General features: G+C 52.0%; 1 protein-coding gene across 1 annotated transcript in view; it reads right to left on the minus strand.

Moving 5' to 3' along the window:
- Positions 1–15367, minus strand: part of Tecpr1 (tectonin beta-propeller repeat containing 1) — a 28102-nt gene extending 12735 nt beyond the window's left edge. The window contains 11 exon segments of the mRNA XM_059248970.1: positions 5–138; positions 1197–1702; positions 3703–3848; positions 5640–5741; positions 7088–7188; positions 7278–7452; positions 9491–9616; positions 10093–10215; positions 10425–10607; positions 10704–10938; positions 15272–15367. Of these exon segments, the coding sequence (XP_059104953.1) occupies positions 5–138; positions 1197–1702; positions 3703–3848; positions 5640–5741; positions 7088–7188; positions 7278–7452; positions 9491–9616; positions 10093–10215; positions 10425–10607; positions 10704–10928 (1821 nt within the window). The 5' untranslated portion in view covers positions 10929–10938; positions 15272–15367.
- Between the last annotated feature and the right edge of the window lie 944 nt (positions 15368–16311).

A 16311-nucleotide genomic window follows, 5' to 3' on the forward strand; every position in this document is an offset into this window, starting at 1 on the left:
CAGCCTGCTCATAGTGTCTGAAGCTCTCCAGCTCCCGCTTGGTCCTTTCCGTGAGCTGCTGAAAGATCTGCTTCCTCCAGGCCGCGGTCTGGGCGGGCGTGATGGACAGGGACAGCGTCTGCACTGACGGGGACAGGCCTGCGAGAGGCCAGAGCCTCAGGCCAGGTGCCATCCTGCCTGCAGCTGGACAAGTGGCTGGTGTGCTTCCCTACACCCCCATCCCTGTGATGATCTGACAGGATCCAGACCCAGTGAAGGAGTGTCTAGACAGGGTTAACTGAGATGGGCGGACCCACCTTGAATGTGGGGCAGCACCATCCCATGAGCTGGGGCCCCAGCCTGAATAAAAAGGAAAACAGCATCCATCCCTGTTTCTTGACTGTGGGTGCAGTGTGGCTCCCTCCACCATGATGGACTGTATCCTTGAACCCTGAGCCAAAATTAGCCTTCCCTCCTAAACCTTCCTTGGCAGGGGTTTTTGTTACAGCAACTACAACAGTCCCCCAACCAGTCTTTAAATTCTTTTTTCCACCTGGCGGTGGTGGCGCACGCCTTTAATCCCAGCACTCGGGAGGCAGAGGCAGGCGGATCTCTGTGAGTTCGAGGCCAGCCTGGTCCAGAGAGTGAGATCCAGGAAAGGCGCAAAGCTACACAGAGAAACCCTGTCTCAAAAAACCAAAATAAATAAATAAATAAATAAAATAAATTCTTTTTTCCTTCCTTCTCTTTGTGTGTGTGTGTGTGTGCTGATGGCGGGGTATCTTTTCTCAATCATTTCTCCACCTTACTTTTTTTTCTTTGAGACAGGATCTCTCACTGCTTTAGCTGCCTGGCCAGTGAGCTCCAGCACTGTGGTTAATGGCATATACCGCCATACCCAACACGTACCTGGGCTCTCCCTAGAGGACTCAGGTCCTCATGCTTGCCCAGCGAGCATTTTACCCACGGAGACACCTCCCCAGCTCCAATCTGTTCTTGCTAGAAAGTTCCATCTTACAAACTGCCCTATGTGCCTTCCTCCCTGGAGCCTCAGAAGGCTGGACTGACCCAAGGTCTTGCCTGGTTAAGGCTGTTGAGCACAGAGCCGTCAGGCAGGGCGGCAAGTTGGCCGGTCCTCAGGCTAACCTATACCCCGTGCACCCACAGACACTCACGGGGACGCTTTGGAGACACACCAGTCCCATGGGCTCCCTCACCTGGCTGGACAGTGAACCACTTGAGCACAGAGCCTGCCTCCACGGTACACCCTCCTCCAGACACCCAGGCCCACAGAGGATGGTCATCTGCCCCGTAGGGTTCCTCCATGCCCAGTGGGAAAAGCCCCAGGGAGGAGAGGCCTGTAGTCTCAGGAAAGCCTGCAGCTGGCTGGTTAGACACCCTCTTGGGTTCCTTTAGGTCAATGTTGGTCCAGGGCAGCTCGGCTGGTGTGGAGGCTGGGCTGTGGCATTCATCGGCGCTAGAGGCCTCAGGAGCCTTCCCTTCGCCTTTGGCCAGGCAGGGGTTCTCCATGCTTTGCTCGGTGTTCCTGCTGGTCTCGGGGCCCTTGGACAAGCTCTCTTTAAGGTTCCTGGAATTGTCCAAAGATTCTTTGGGGAGAGGTTGTTCGGGGCCCTGTCTCTCGACTTCCGAGGAGGCATCGGTATCACTGGGTGCAGACTCCGAACCACTGCCTCTCACCTCATCACCGAAGAAGCAGCCAGCGCTGGGGACAAAATAGGACAAACTCACTTCCTGGTGGAAGAGGTGTTTTGCCACTGGAACTAACTGTGTGGATTCAGCCAAGTCGCAAGCTCACTGGGCTCCTGTCCGCTGCTCCTGTCCAGCACACATGGACTTTGCTTCCCAGGGGCTGAAGACCCTATCACACCCCAAATGGTTGAGGGGGGTGTGCATTTGTTGTTGTTCTTAGATGGGCTGGGGAAGTAGCTCAGTTGGTAAAGCAGTTGCCCGGAATGGGTGAAGCCTTGAGTTTGGTCCTCCATAACCCATAAAACTGGGTGCACACCTGTCATCCCAGTTTGGGGGAGGTAGAGGCAGGAGGACCAGGAGTTCAAGGGTCATCCTCCATGACACAGACAGGCTATATTCCATGTTGCCTGGAACTCACTCTGTAGCTACCCCTGAATTTATAGCAATCCCACCACACTCAACTGGAGTACCGAGACAGGGTCTCATGTATCCCAGGGCTGGTCTCAAACTCATTATATAACCACGGATGACCTTAAACTCCTGATTCTCCTGCCTCTACCTTCCAAATGCCAGAATTACAGTGTACCACCATACCTAGTTCATGTGGTGTTGAGGATGTAACTCAGAACTTCGTGCATGATAGACGAGCACTGCTCCAACATCACCAGCTCTCTGGTATCTTTCTGATTAGGGGAAAGTATACTGAGGGGTTTTTTTCTTCTTCTGTTTTTGTTGGTATTATTATTATTATTATTATTATTATTATTATTATTATTATTATTATTGTAGGAGTGAGGATTAAATCCAGAGCTAGAGAAGTGGTTTAACAGAGAGCAATCTATCTTCTATCTATCTATCTATCTATCTATCTATCTATCTATCTATCTATTTATTTTGGTTTTTTGAGTTAGGGTTTCTCTGTGTATCCCTGGCTGTCCTGGAACTCGCTCTGTAGACCAGGCTGGCCTCAAACTCAGAGATCCACCCGCCTCTGCTGGGACTAAAGGCATGTGCCACCACCACCCAGCTATACTTTTGTATTTTAAGACGACCTCACTAAATTACCTTTGTAGCTAATCTTGAACTACCTCTGTAGTCCAGGCAGCCCTTGAACTTGTGATCCTCCTGCCTTAGCCTCTGAGTGATGAGATTACAAGGCATATGCTACCATGCCCAACTAAAGTTGACCTTTATTGCTGTTGCTGTTTTGAAACAGGGTGTTAGCATCATACTCACTATGACCCTCCAGCCTCCACATCCCCAAACACTGGGATTACAGGTATGTACTACCATCTCTGGGCTACAATCCAGTAGCACTTTGCACCCTTAAAAATTCATGCAACTGTTAACTATTACCCAGTGTCTTGGTTAGCTTCAACTGTCAATTTGACAAGCTTAGAATCAGTCATTTGAGAGGTGACTCTCAACAGGGAATTGCCTAGGTCATACTGGCCTGTGGGCAAGCCTGTGGGAGAGTCTTGATTATTAATTGATGTAGAGGGCACAGCCCACTGTGGGCAGCACCATTCCCTGGGCAAGCGGTCCTGAGCTATAGAAGAAAGCTAGATAAACATGAGCCTATGGGTGAGCCGGTAAACAGCGTTCCTGCATAGTTCAGGTTGTAACTCCTCGCTTGGCTGTAACTTCTTTAGTCAGAGGTAATGCTCAATGTGTGGACCAGCAAGCAGGCCTGCCTTCAAGTTCCTGTCTTGACTCCCTCAATGATGGACTATGGCTTGCAATTGAAATAAACTCTTTCCTCCACTAAATTGCTTCTGGTAAGAGAGTTTTATCATAGTAATCAAGATAATGATTAGGGCGCCTAGCTACAGAATTTTTTCTTTTGTCTTTTCGTTTTTGTTGGAACAAAGTCTCACTGTGCAGCTCAGGCTTGTCTAGAACTCACAATCCTCTGATAGAGACTGATTTTCTGCAAGGTCACTGGCCTTGCCCCATGAGGCCACAGACAGTTTGTCCCGCCCAACTCCTCTGTGCTCTGCTGCCTGGTGTCACCTGAGGAGACTGGATGAGCTGCCGGAGTGTGACCGGTCACTTTCTCGGCCCACAACGATGGCCCTCCATGTCTTCCCGCTGAGCTCACTGGGGGTGACGCCCTGTCGGAAGTACACAGCTCGGTCCTCACAGCTGATACCCCAGACCTGGAACAGACAGGGGTGCTGTTGAGAGGCAGCCGGGCACATACCTGGAGCTCCTACCCCTTCTGTCAGGGGCTGGGGAAGAGTGGAGGGTCCAGGAGTGCTCAACAGGGCTGCAGGACAGGAACGCAAATGCAGACAGGAGTCCCCTTATTGTGACGTGGGGGGCAAGTAGGAGTGTGTTTGTCAGGACTAGGAATATCTGGTGGGGGTGGCAGATGATTGCAGAAACCCGGAAATCCAGGCAGGAAAAGGCTGACAGGGCTGGGGGAAGTGAGAGGTTAGAGCAAATCCAGAGAATCAGAAGCCTGGCTCTGGGTCTCCAAAACTTCAGACTGGGGCTATGGGATGACAAGGTCCAGGGTAGACAGGGCTGACAGGTACTGTGCTGGGACACAGAGTCCACTTGATGCTTTGCCTTAATTAAAAAAAACTATGTGTATTTTTGTGTGTATGTGTGTAGGTGTGTGCATACAAATGCAGGAGCCCATGGAGGACAGAAGGCATTGGATCCCTTGGTTAGAGGTGGTTGTGAGCTGTCCCAAGATGGGTACGGGGAACAGAACTTGGATCTTCCCAAGAGCAATATGTGCTCTTAACTGCTCAGCCATCTCTCCAGTCTCGTGTTTTCTTTTTTGAGACAGGGCCTCATGTAGCCCAGGCTGGGCTGGAACTTACTATGTCAGCAAGGATGACTTTGAACTTCTGATCCTCCTGCCTCCACCTCCCCATGCTGGGATTGCAGGCATGCACATCACTGGTTTTATGTGGCACTAGGGATCTAACCCAAGAACTATTTATTTATAAGTATGTCTGTCCCTGAACGAGTTTATGTGCACCACAGGTGTGCGTGTGCCCGCAAAGGCCAGAAGAATGTGTTAGATCCCCAGGAACTGGAGTTATAGACAGCTGTGGGCTGTCCGATGTGGGTGCTGGGAACTGAACCAGGGTTGTCTGTAAGAGTAGTAAGCACTTTTAACCACTGAGTCGCTTCTCCAACCCCTCATATCTTTATAAAAATTACTTTTTAGATGGGTGGTGGTGGTGCACACCTTTAAACCCTGCACTCAGGAGGCAGAGGCAGGTGGATCTATGAGTTCGAGGCCAGCCTGGTCTACAGAGCGATTTCCAGGACAGCCAGGGCTACACAGAGAAACCCTGTCTCAAAAAACAAAAACAAAAACCAAACAAAATAAAAAACTCATTATTTTATGTGTCTAATGTTGTGTCTGAATATATGTCTGTGTACCACATATGTGTCTGGTGCCTGCAGAGGCCAGAAGAGGTAGTTGGATCCCCTAGAACTGGAGTTACAGACAGTTGTGAGCCACATGGTGCTGGGAATCGAACCCGGGTCCACTAGAAGAACAGCCAGTGATCTTAACCACTGAGCCATCTCTCCAGCCCCAAACCGCACTATTTTTTAGGAGGAAGGAAACACTGTCCTATTGTAAAGATGACATCCATGAGAAAAACATGGCATCACAGAGTCAAAGAGAAGGAACACAGTTCTCTCATTTAGCAACACCCCCCACCCCAAGTCTCTCAATGCTACCTTCTTATAGCTAGGATGCACGCCCCACCCTTCCTCACCAGCAGACTGCCCTGCAGGGTCCTAAGTGAAATGACCTTGAGCTGAATAGAGATGCCAGGACTCTAGAACCCCCTCACCCTCCCCACGCCCTGTGTACCCTCAGACTCCACTGTGCCCATCTGGAATCCCTGCCGGGGAAGAAGGGACGGGAGAGAGGCAGGTAGATAAGCTGTACTGGGATGAACCACGTGCATATCTACCTGGTCATTCAGCCCCACATTGACCATTGTCATTTCCCCAACCATCTCGATCCAGCTGGTGCCACAGGGGTTGTGAGAGTTGACGCCTCTTCGGAACCACACCTGGAAAATCAGAAAGAAGCATGCATTCCTGGAGATCTTTGGAGACCAAGGTCTGTGTGTGTGTGTGTGTGTGTGTGTGTGTGTGTGTGTGTGTGTATGTGTGCACATGCACGTCCGTCCGGACATCCATCTGTCTGTCTGTCTGTGTGCTTGAGCATGCAGACATGCGTGCAGGGCAGAGGACAACCTCATCTGTCATTCTACAAGTGCCGTCCACCTTGGTTTTTTTTTTTTTTTTTTGAGACAGGGTCTCTCACCAGCCTAAACCTTGCCAAGTAAGCTTGGCGGGCTGGCCTGCAAGCTCCAGGGATCCGTCTGATCCCACCTCCCAGCAAGGGGATTACAAGCACACACCAGCATACCCAGCACTCTCACATCGGGTCTAGGGCTGGAAGTCAGGTCCTCATGATAGCAAGGCAAGTGTTTTACCAAATGAGCCACCTCCGAATCTGAGGGGAGCTTCTCACTGTATTTTTACTTATTTATTTGGGGGGTGGGCAGAGAGGGACAGGTATCATACAGCTTGCATGTGGAGGTCAGAGGACAATTGTGGGGGTTGGTTCTCTCCTTCCACCACGTGTGACCTGGGGCTTGAACTCAGGTTGTCAGGGTTAGTGGCAGGCACCTTTACCCACTGAATCACCTCACCGGCTCATTCCAGAAAATCTTTTTAAGGTACTGGGCTGGCAGGAATGGCCCCTACATATAGTTAGAATGAATCCATGATGTACAAGGTCCTAGCTTCCTTCCCCCAGCACCACAACAGACAGGGAGATGATAGATGGACAGATTTCACAAAAGCATATAAAATTGGCTAATGTGACTGGACCTGCCTCCGGTAAGATACAAGTGGCAGAGGAGAAAAGAAAAGCATTTAAATGGCCAAGGTTGCTGGCATATTGGCTTCCCGTTATCTGATATGGTTGGCCTATGGAATAATAAACATGGTTGTTCAGTATTTTAGTCCAGGGATGTGAGTGAGGGTACCACAAGCCGGCATCAGACATCCCAGAGGTGGGTGATGATTTCAACACCAGAAAAAGCTCACAGTAGGGGTTGGGGATGTGACTCAGCTGGTAGAGAGTTGCTTGGCATGCATGAAGTCCAGGGTTTGGTCCCCAGCACTGCGTCAGCCAGGTATGATGGTAAACATCTGTAATCTGAGCAGGAGGGTCAGAAACTCAAGGCCAGCCTCTGCTACATACTATGTTTAGTATACCATCTCAAAAAGAAAAGAAAAACTCACAGGATCTATACTAATGGGTTTAGATGACGCTCACAGGAACAGAAACCCTTGGTATTAAATGGCACCATTACCCACCCCAGCTCCAGCCCCCAACTCTTACTTTGCGGTCCTTTGTGATGGCCCAGACCACACTGACTCCCGCGGAGACGTGCATGATACCATTTTCAGACCCAGGAGGCTCCACTATGGACCAGGAACTTCCTGCCAGTCCCCAAAGAAACCCCAGGCAGCCTCCATCAGCCAAGATTCTGGACAGGAAGTACCCCGCTTCCTGTTATGGGGCTGGCTACCTTTTGGGTTATTCCTGCAGATTCCTTCTCTGACCAGGGCTTGCCCTTCCCAGAGGGTGGCCCATATGAGGTCATGAGGCCCACAGCTGATCTGGACCACCTCCCCTGGGGTATCCACAAGAGACCAGGAGGAGCCTTCTGGGTTGGGGTGGCTGACATCCTCTCGATACCACACCTGGGAGGAGAGAAGCAAAAGTGGTATTCACATCATCAAATCTGTCTACCTGCAGAGGCCACATATGAGGGTCTCTGACACACTCACGGACCTTCACTCTGTAGACCTCCCTTCACATACACACCTTGGTGAGAAAGTGCAAAGCCTGGATTTTGGTGGGTCTAGAGAGACAGACCTATTCTCGGCAGCTGCCTGTGAGAACAACTACAAGCCGACTCCAGTGTCAGCATGGAGTGCTCAGCAGCTCCCAGGCAGTCCATGAAACCTGTGCCCCCTAGTGGTGAAGTGCTCCCAGGACACCTGTCACAGGGGAAGGCGGGCGGGGTGGGGGTGGGTGGGGGGTGGGGGTGGGGGACGCCGATGACCCAATGTCTGAAATGTCCACTTCTTTTGCTCTTTAACCTGAACAATGAAATTCCTCTTTCCCATATCTTTGCCAAGGATTGTTGTCCGTTAATTTCTTGATGATAGCCATTCTGACTCCGGTGAGATGGTATCTCAAAAGCAGTTATGTCTCTGTGTGTGTATGTTTGTGTGTGTGTGTGTGTGTGTGTGTATGTGTGTGTGTGCATATTTACATTTGTGCATGGTCACGTATGCATAGGGCCCATCGAATAGGACTTGTAGCTGGGATCGACAGCACATACCTACGCAATTGATTCAGTTCAGGTAAAGGAGAACCATCTTCAGACTAGGGACCCTGACTTCTCTGGTCTTGCCACCCTACCCTTACGATGGGCCCTGCTGGACCAGCTCTGGGAAGCCTCTTTTTGGCTACCAAGTAGGCAGCCTCAGGGAACAAGTCTCTCCCTTCCGGAGCACAGGGCCCTGGGGCCACTTCTTACAGAGCGCAGGGGTGGTGCTGGGTGATCCTGGCTCACAGCCAGCTGACACTCAGGTGGGTGGCCCTACTCTACCTTCTCTTCGCATCAGGTGGGATGTCTTGAGCTGGCGCTCCCACTCTGCTGGACCCCCACTCTGCTCGGCCCCCACTCTGCTGGGCCCCTCTCCACCACCCTTCAGAAAGGCTCCGAGGAAAGGACTGTGGTTTACCTAAACCTGAGAGAGCATGACCCCAGCCAAAGGAAAGCCTGCTGAAAAGATCTGCTCTGATTGTTCCAAAGACAGTGAAGACCTGTGGTTAATGTGGTTAATGCCGGAGTTACTGAATAATCATAAAATAAGGTCTAAAACCACAAGGAAGGCATCAGGACCCCTATGCTTAGGATCATCTGTGCTCCTGTTACCATCCAGGTTTGGTGTTTTTCACAAACTCTCTGAGAAAAGATTTCTCCCTAAATATGCATCTATCCATCACTACCAGTCTACATACCTACCACCTACCCATCCATCCAACCATCCATCCATCCATCCATCTACTCATCTATACATCTCCCTCACCCTCCATCTATACACCTACCATCCATCCACCCGCACATCATGCATCCACCCTCCCATCCATCAACCACTGGACCCACTCCTCATCCACCTAATCACTTCCCATCCATTCACACACCCATCATCCACTCAACCATCCACCCAACCATCTACTCACTCACCCAGCATCCATTTGTCCCCCCACTGACCCATCCGTCTCCCTGTCATCTACCCACCCACCCACCTACCCACCCAGGAGTCTTCTGTTATCTATCACATCTACTTACTCTACATCATCCATCCATCCACATACCCACCATCATCCATCTAGCGATACACCATCAGTCTCTGCACACATCGGCCATTCGCCCACCCACACATCCACAATGCTCCTGGAGACTGGAGGAAGGAGCTGGCAGGGACCCCAGACTCTGTCCCAAGGAGACAGAATTGACTACATCTGAGTCTGAAGTGGGCTAGGATGAGGAACAGGTCCCAAGGCTTCCAGGGTATCGTGGAGTCTGGTAACTTTTGTGCCTGCCCAGAAAGTCCCAGTTCCAGGGACAGGAGGCCGATAGCTCTCTTCCTCCTGCACCGCTCCAGCCTGCAGCTGGTCTCCTTTGCCACGTCAAACCTTGGGCACCGTGGTAGCGGGACTTACCTTTCCCTGCAGGGACACAGCCCACACTGACAGGCGGCCCACAGGCTCCTCTGTGATCTCCCACCCTCCCACAGACAGGTCATTGAAGGGGTCAGGGAGTTCCTTGGGATCATCCTTTGAGGGGATCTGAAAAAAAAAAAAAGGGGGGTGAGAAGCAATGGCTGTCACCACCTGGTGACCCGCACTGTGTCACCCTCCCCCGCCGGCCTCTCCTCCAGTCCTTCCACCCTCCCCGTGGGCCACGCTGTCTGACTTCACAAGACTGCAGGCCTGTGGACCTGGCCGTGGATACCCTCTGTTGTCCCCTTCATACAACGCCAGACCTGAGCCACTGCTTTGGAGTTGGGTCATGGGGACAACGTTAGAGCTTTGGTGGGGGAGGGGAAGCCTAAGAAAGGACAAGTTTGGTGTTGACTTTGGCCCCTGTGTGGCTGTCTCCCAAATGAGGGGACTTGTAGGGCTACAGCAAATAAATCAAAGGCCAGGTCCTAGGGTGGGCATGGTGTCCCCTTCCACCCCAGTGCGGGGAAGAAGATGCCTATCCTTGTGACGCTATCGGGGACCCCAAGCCCCACACTCTTGCCCCATTTAGGCACAAAGACCTTGGCCCAGGTGTCCCGGGATTTGTATCTCCTATACCGGATCCACTTTCGCCTCCGCACGCATGAATTCCACTTCTTGTCTCTAGTGTAGGTGGCGGGAAAGTCCATAGCGTACGTCCACCCCTGAAATACCAAGGTTGGAGCCTTATCTGGCTTGGCGGGGGAGGGTGTGGAATCTGAAGGGATGGGAAGGTGGAGGAATAAAGGGAGGGAAGGAGGGACTAGGGTATCCAATCCCGTAGCAAGCAGAGGTTGGACACCAACAGGGAGGGTGCCACTGGGGGACAAGCTGAGCCCAAGGGGCATCCATGGAGGGTACTGAGTTCACCTACCCCTTTCTCGGTGGGCTCCCCTCCAAAGTTCTCATCCACGTACCAGTCCGATTCCCATTCCCAGTGTGGCGAGGGCAGGGCTACCCCGTCCAGCGGCCGATGCTGGAGCCCACTCACATCACTCCACGACCAGCGGTCACTCGGCAGGAGCTTCTCACAGAAGCCTCCCATGGGGTTCCAACGCTGAGGCCAGGAGATACAGGGGTGGTCTCAGGGACAAGCTGGAGGAGAGCGGACCACCTCAGCAACCCCCCCCCCACACCCACCCACCAGCACTACCTGATTCTCATAGGCCTCCTCTCGGTGGCGGATGGGCACGTCACTGGAGCACACGTACAAGTAGACCTGGTTGTCGCAGGCGATGCCCCAGCAGCACTGAGTAGCTGCGCTGACCCGCTTGAACTCCATCTGGACATCCTTGCAAAGCTCCCAGTACTGGCCAGCCGTCGACAAGGTATACACTCTCCCGAAGAGGTCCACGGCCCACAGCACAGAGGCGGGCATGGCCACAGCGCTGTGGCGAAGACGGGGACGAGAGAAAAGCCATCAGCGTCATGGCTCCTGGACCAGGGGACATCATGGGAACCTTGTTTAGTGGCCGCATCATCCCACACACGGCACAAGGAGGTTCCCAAGAGACAAGGAAGCAGTCACCATAGCAACCAGAAGCAAAGTATGCCTTTTAGTATAAACTTCTTTCTTTGCCTCTTCTTCTTTCTCGTTATGGGGATGCTTTGCCTCTTTAAATTTGAGATAGGGTCTCATGTGCCCCAGGGCTGGTCTCATGTTCTCTGTAGCTAGGATGATCTTGACTTCTGATTCTCCTGCCGCTGCTTCCCAAGTGCTGAGGTTACAGGCGTGCACCACCACACCCAGTTTATATGAATTATATTAGCATGCACGGAGTGCTGGGTTTCATCTCCAGCATCCCAGAGACTAGGTGTGGTGGCTCACGCCTGTAATCCCAACACTCAGAAAGGTAGAGCTGAAGGTCCGCCTAGGCTATGTGAGAACCTGTTGAGAGAGTCCAGCCCGGGGAATTGGAAGTACTGGGAAGATAGGTAAGTTTATTTAGGGACCTCGAGGCTGTGCCAGGCCGCTCCACTCTTGCAGTCTGCCACAGGCACGGGGGCGCTCCAGAAGGCTCCGCCAGTGTGATGAGGACTGGAGATGGAACAATCTGGAAATAGGAGCATCTGCCTAAGGCAAAATCGGCTCTTTTGGAACCCACTGAGTCTGACAGTCACAAAGGAGAAAGCGGGCTTGCAGGGATATGCAACAGGAAGCCAGAGGCAGGCAGGGACAACTTTTGAGAAACATCCATGACCTGAAATAGAGACTCCAGGAGGGAGACTGACCACCAGAATGCACCAGAATGCAGTGATTTTTTTTTTTTGGGGGGGGGAGAGAATGGAGTGTTCCCACAGAACCAATGATTTCTTCAACCACAGGGGCTCTCTCTTCCTCTCTAGCAAACACACACACACACACACACACACACACACACACACACACACGTGTACACATGTGGGTGGGGTGGGAATCAGGATACTAGCTTTCTGAGTTCATCTCTGTCTAGAGACCTTAGTTGGGGCCCCAGTGGCACCAACTAGCTATCCTTCCTTCCTCTGGGCCAGTCTTGAAGGTCCCTCTACCTGCTTCACACTGACCATTGAGAGTTGTCAGAATCCAGAGCACCAGAGTTTGGGGCCTGGCTCTATGACTTCTTTTCTTTATTATTTTGTTTGTTTGTTTTTATTTTGCTTTGAGACAGGGTCTCCCATAGCTCCAACTCACTGTGAAGCAGAGGATGATCTTGAACGCCTAACTCCACCTCCCGAGGGACGGGCTTACAGGTGTGCACCCCCACAGGTGGCTTTTAACATCACCAAAGCTAACTACCCTCTCTGTGCCTTGAGTACATGTAACAACGTGTGACAATCAGAAAGGAAAAGAACTAAATGAGGTAACACAGAACTTAGGATAAACACTGTTCAGTGTCCAGCATGACCTCTGTGACTGTCACTGACGTCAGTTTATCACTGGATACACAACCATTACACGCTCACCTCAGTTTTTGTTTATATGTTGGAGTCAAGGTCTCACCCCACAATCTTTCTGCCTCAGTCTCCCTAGTGCTGGCATTACAGGTGTTTGCTGTCTTACCAGGCTCCAGTCTCTTGAGGAGAAAAATCAAGCCAGAGGTGGGCAACAAGGCTCAGTAGGTAAAGGCCATTTGCCACACAAGGCTGGCGATGTGAGTTTAACCTTCTGAGTCCACATAAAGGTAGAAGAGGAGAACCTACTACACAAAGTTGCCCTCTGACTACGAGTATGTGCACACACATACACATACACAATATTAACAAATAAATTTAAAAAGCAATTTTTAAAAAAGGAAATAAAACTCAAGCCAGCCAAGGTGGTACATTCCCGTAGTTCCAGCACGTAAGAGGCAGAAATAGGATGAGGAGTTCAAGGCCAGCCTAGGCTACATTGTAAGATTCTGTCTCAATCCCCACCTCCTCCAAAAACAATTCACAGCCGGGCGTAGCTGCAAACTGCCTTTAATTCCAGCACTTGGGAGGCAGAGGCAGGCGGATCTCTGTGAGTTCGAGGCCAGCCTGGTCTACAGAGCAAGATCCAGGACAGGCACCAAAACTACACAGAGAAACCCTGTCTCGAAAAACCAAAACCAAACCCAATTCACAATTCAATGTATAAACAACCAATTAAGTCAAGCAGAGCCTGAAGGTTGAGCTCAAAAAGTAAAGAGGTATTTGAAACATTTTCCTTCAGATAAATGACTAAGCAGTAATTTTCTTTCAGACATAGTTGAACCTTCTGGGCAGTTAATGGAAGAATACTCTGCTGCAGAAACAGGATGGAGCGGGGGCTGTATTTACCAACTCCCTTCCAAGTGGGGACTCAGGCACCAGTCACATCTGAGCTAAAGGCCATACCCGGCAAACATCCTTGACCAACCACAACTCCTTTGTGCCTCTCCACAGGATGCTTCCCCAGCGGGTCACATGCCTCTTCCTGTGAGATCACCATGCAACCTGGCTTGGGTCACTGGGTCACAGGACTCTTGAAGTGGGTGTATGGAGGTCTTGTGATTCTGGGATCCTGAGATATCATTGTTTTTGCAGAAGCGAAGGGATAGAGGGCACATCTCCCACGGAAGCAACCTCTACTTCACCACAAACCTAAAAACAAATGTAACTCGGTCCTTCGGGCGTTTGGTTAAACAGACTCAGCACCACAAAAGCCAGCTGCCTTTCTGGGTCAGTTTATCCACAGATCCCTTCTGAGACCGAAAGAATAGCCTGGTGTGGTGGCACATGCCTGCACTCTCAGCCCCCCGAAGGCAGGATTGCCCTGAGTCCAGGCTAGCTTGGCCTCAATAGTGAGCCCTATGTCTCACAAACAAAGACAAGAGGGCTGGGGAAGTGCCTTGTTGGTAAAGTGCCTTGTAAGGAGGAGGACCTGAGTTCAACGCATGTTAAAAAAGAAAAAAAAAAAAAAAAAAAAGTGTGTCCTGGGGGTGAGGGGAGAGGTGTGGTCAGCCCGGGTGGCTGATTGGGTAAAGATACTTTCTGTCAAGCTAGACAACCTAAGTTTGATCCCCTGGGACTCACATGGTGGAAGGAGAGAACCCGCATCGGCAAGTTGTCTTCTGATCTCCACATGTGAGCCCATGGGAAACGCAAGCGCAAGCGCAAGCGCGCGCACACGCACGCGCACACACACACACACACACACAATAAATAAATGTAAAATAAAAATTTTAAGTGAGGCATAATGGCACTTGTTTATAATCCCAGAGTTGAAGAGGTGGATCCTTGGGGCTCCTTTGCCTGTCACCCTAGCCTAATCAGTGGCCCCAGGCTAGTGAGAAATCCTGTCTTACAAAAAAAAACAAAACAAAACAAAAAAAAAACAAAAAAAAACAAGGTAGATGGTGCAGGTCGACCTCTGGCCTCCACATTCACGTGTGCATCTATCTGCACAGAGAGAGAGAGAGAGAGAGAGAGAGAGAGAGAGAGATAGTGCCTAGGGCAAGTAGGGGGTAGATGTCCTAGAAGCCACAACCCTGCACCAGGAAGCATCCAAATGTTTACTTCTCCCGAATCTAAGGGCTTCCTCTTTTTTCTATTACACCCCCACTCCTATCTGCTGTGCACTGGCTATTAAAGTTGTTTTTCTGGCTGCCAAGTGCAGGAACTACTCCAAAGCGACATTAGAGTTAAAAGAGAAGACAGAGCTTGTACGGGAGTGGGGGCCCTTCCTGAAGAATAAACAGAGTCCGCCCAGCCCCGGCGGCGGGCAGGAGGCACCCTGGCTTTCATCCAGTTCCTGCACTTGGCCGACAGGTGGGTCCCCCGCACTGCCATCAGGAGCATATGTTCGGAGCTGTAGGGCCCTGACCATCTGCCTACACTAATCCCAGGGCAAGGAGATTTGCTCCCAACAACGTCAAGGGAGAAGACTACAGACAGGCCCGTGGACGCTCCATTCCTCTAAATCATTCAGGCTTCAGCGATCGGCTTCTTCAAATCACTGCGGTCCTAAGGCTGCAGTGGGGGCGTGCTGTGAACCCGGTCCCTGGGCTGGAATTTGGGGGTTCGAGGTAGGGGTTGGGGTGGGGGCGGTGCCCCGCAGGTGTGCAGCAGAGAACACAGGTACAGTCCCTCTCCCTCTATCGACCGTCCCAGCAAACGCAGCCAACGGAGGAGGGGGAGCGGGAAACCGGAGGCACCTCGGCTCTGAGCCGCCCCAACCTCCCCGGATAGGAGCCCCCCCCGGTCCTGTCACCGATGCTCTGGGGACACCGCTGCACTTACCTGGGCCCACGCCCGGCGGGGCGGGTTCCTAGTGGATGCTCCTGAACTCCTAGTCTATTGCTTCAGCCGGGTCCTCCCCGGGCCTCAGGTGAGAGGGCAGGCCGGAAGCAATGGTCAGCTCAGCACTGATTGGTCAGACTCACGGTGACGCAACTGCCTGGGAGCTCTCGATTGACGGCTGCTCTCCGCGGCCGGCGAGCTCACCGGCGCTGGGTCGGCGCGCTTGCGCACTCCCGCGGCCCGGCTGAGTCCTGCGTGCGAGGATGCTGGGCGCCAGTTGCTGCATCCTGTCCCCTCAGGACCTGGCTTCCGGAGCGGAGCAGGCCGGGGTAGACGCGAGAACCTCAGGCGAGGAAGGGCGGGCCGGGAGCATGTTGAAACGCAGAACGTATGGTGACCTGAGGACAGGCGGGCGTGTGGGGGGGCCGCGCCTGGCCTGGAACCCGCAGAGGAGGACATGGCGACTGGATGGATTCCTTGGAACTAGAAAGTAGCCCTGAGCACAGACGTTAATCTTTTTGGGAGGACTCCTGGAAACGTGACTTTTGTGACTGCACCGTGGCGTCAGGGTATTTATTGCTCCGTCTCTTGGGGTTGCCGTTTGATAACCTAGATCGATGGAGCATAATATTAATGTTGATGTGTGAGTGTTCCCTGGATGTACTGATGTCTTCCCACTTTGTTGCAAGAATTCCTTCCCTGAAGGGGGGAGGGGAGGAATGTCTTCCTACTCCTCATAAGGTCCCAATGACTGATCAAACTGATTGCACTGAAGTTCATCGGACTTATGGATGAGGGGTTGCCTACAAGAGTGACCCTGAAGTTGGACCCCTGAAAGTCCCCACCCGTCATAGCTAATGGCTTCCGCATAGTCTGTGTGCTCTAGCACCTCCTAAGATCCTATGCAGTCGGGGCCGAATGGCATATAAACGGCTGGGGGAGCATCTGAAAGCTCTGGTCCAGTGACCCTTCCAGTCCCCTCTGAGGGAACGTCAGCAGTCTGGCCTCTAGCACGCTGATCTCATGAGCATGGCAGCTGC

The sequence above is a fragment of the Peromyscus eremicus genome, chromosome 23, assembly GCF_949786415.1.
Source record: "Peromyscus eremicus chromosome 23, PerEre_H2_v1, whole genome shotgun sequence".
NCBI lineage: Eukaryota > Metazoa > Chordata > Mammalia > Rodentia > Cricetidae > Peromyscus > Peromyscus eremicus.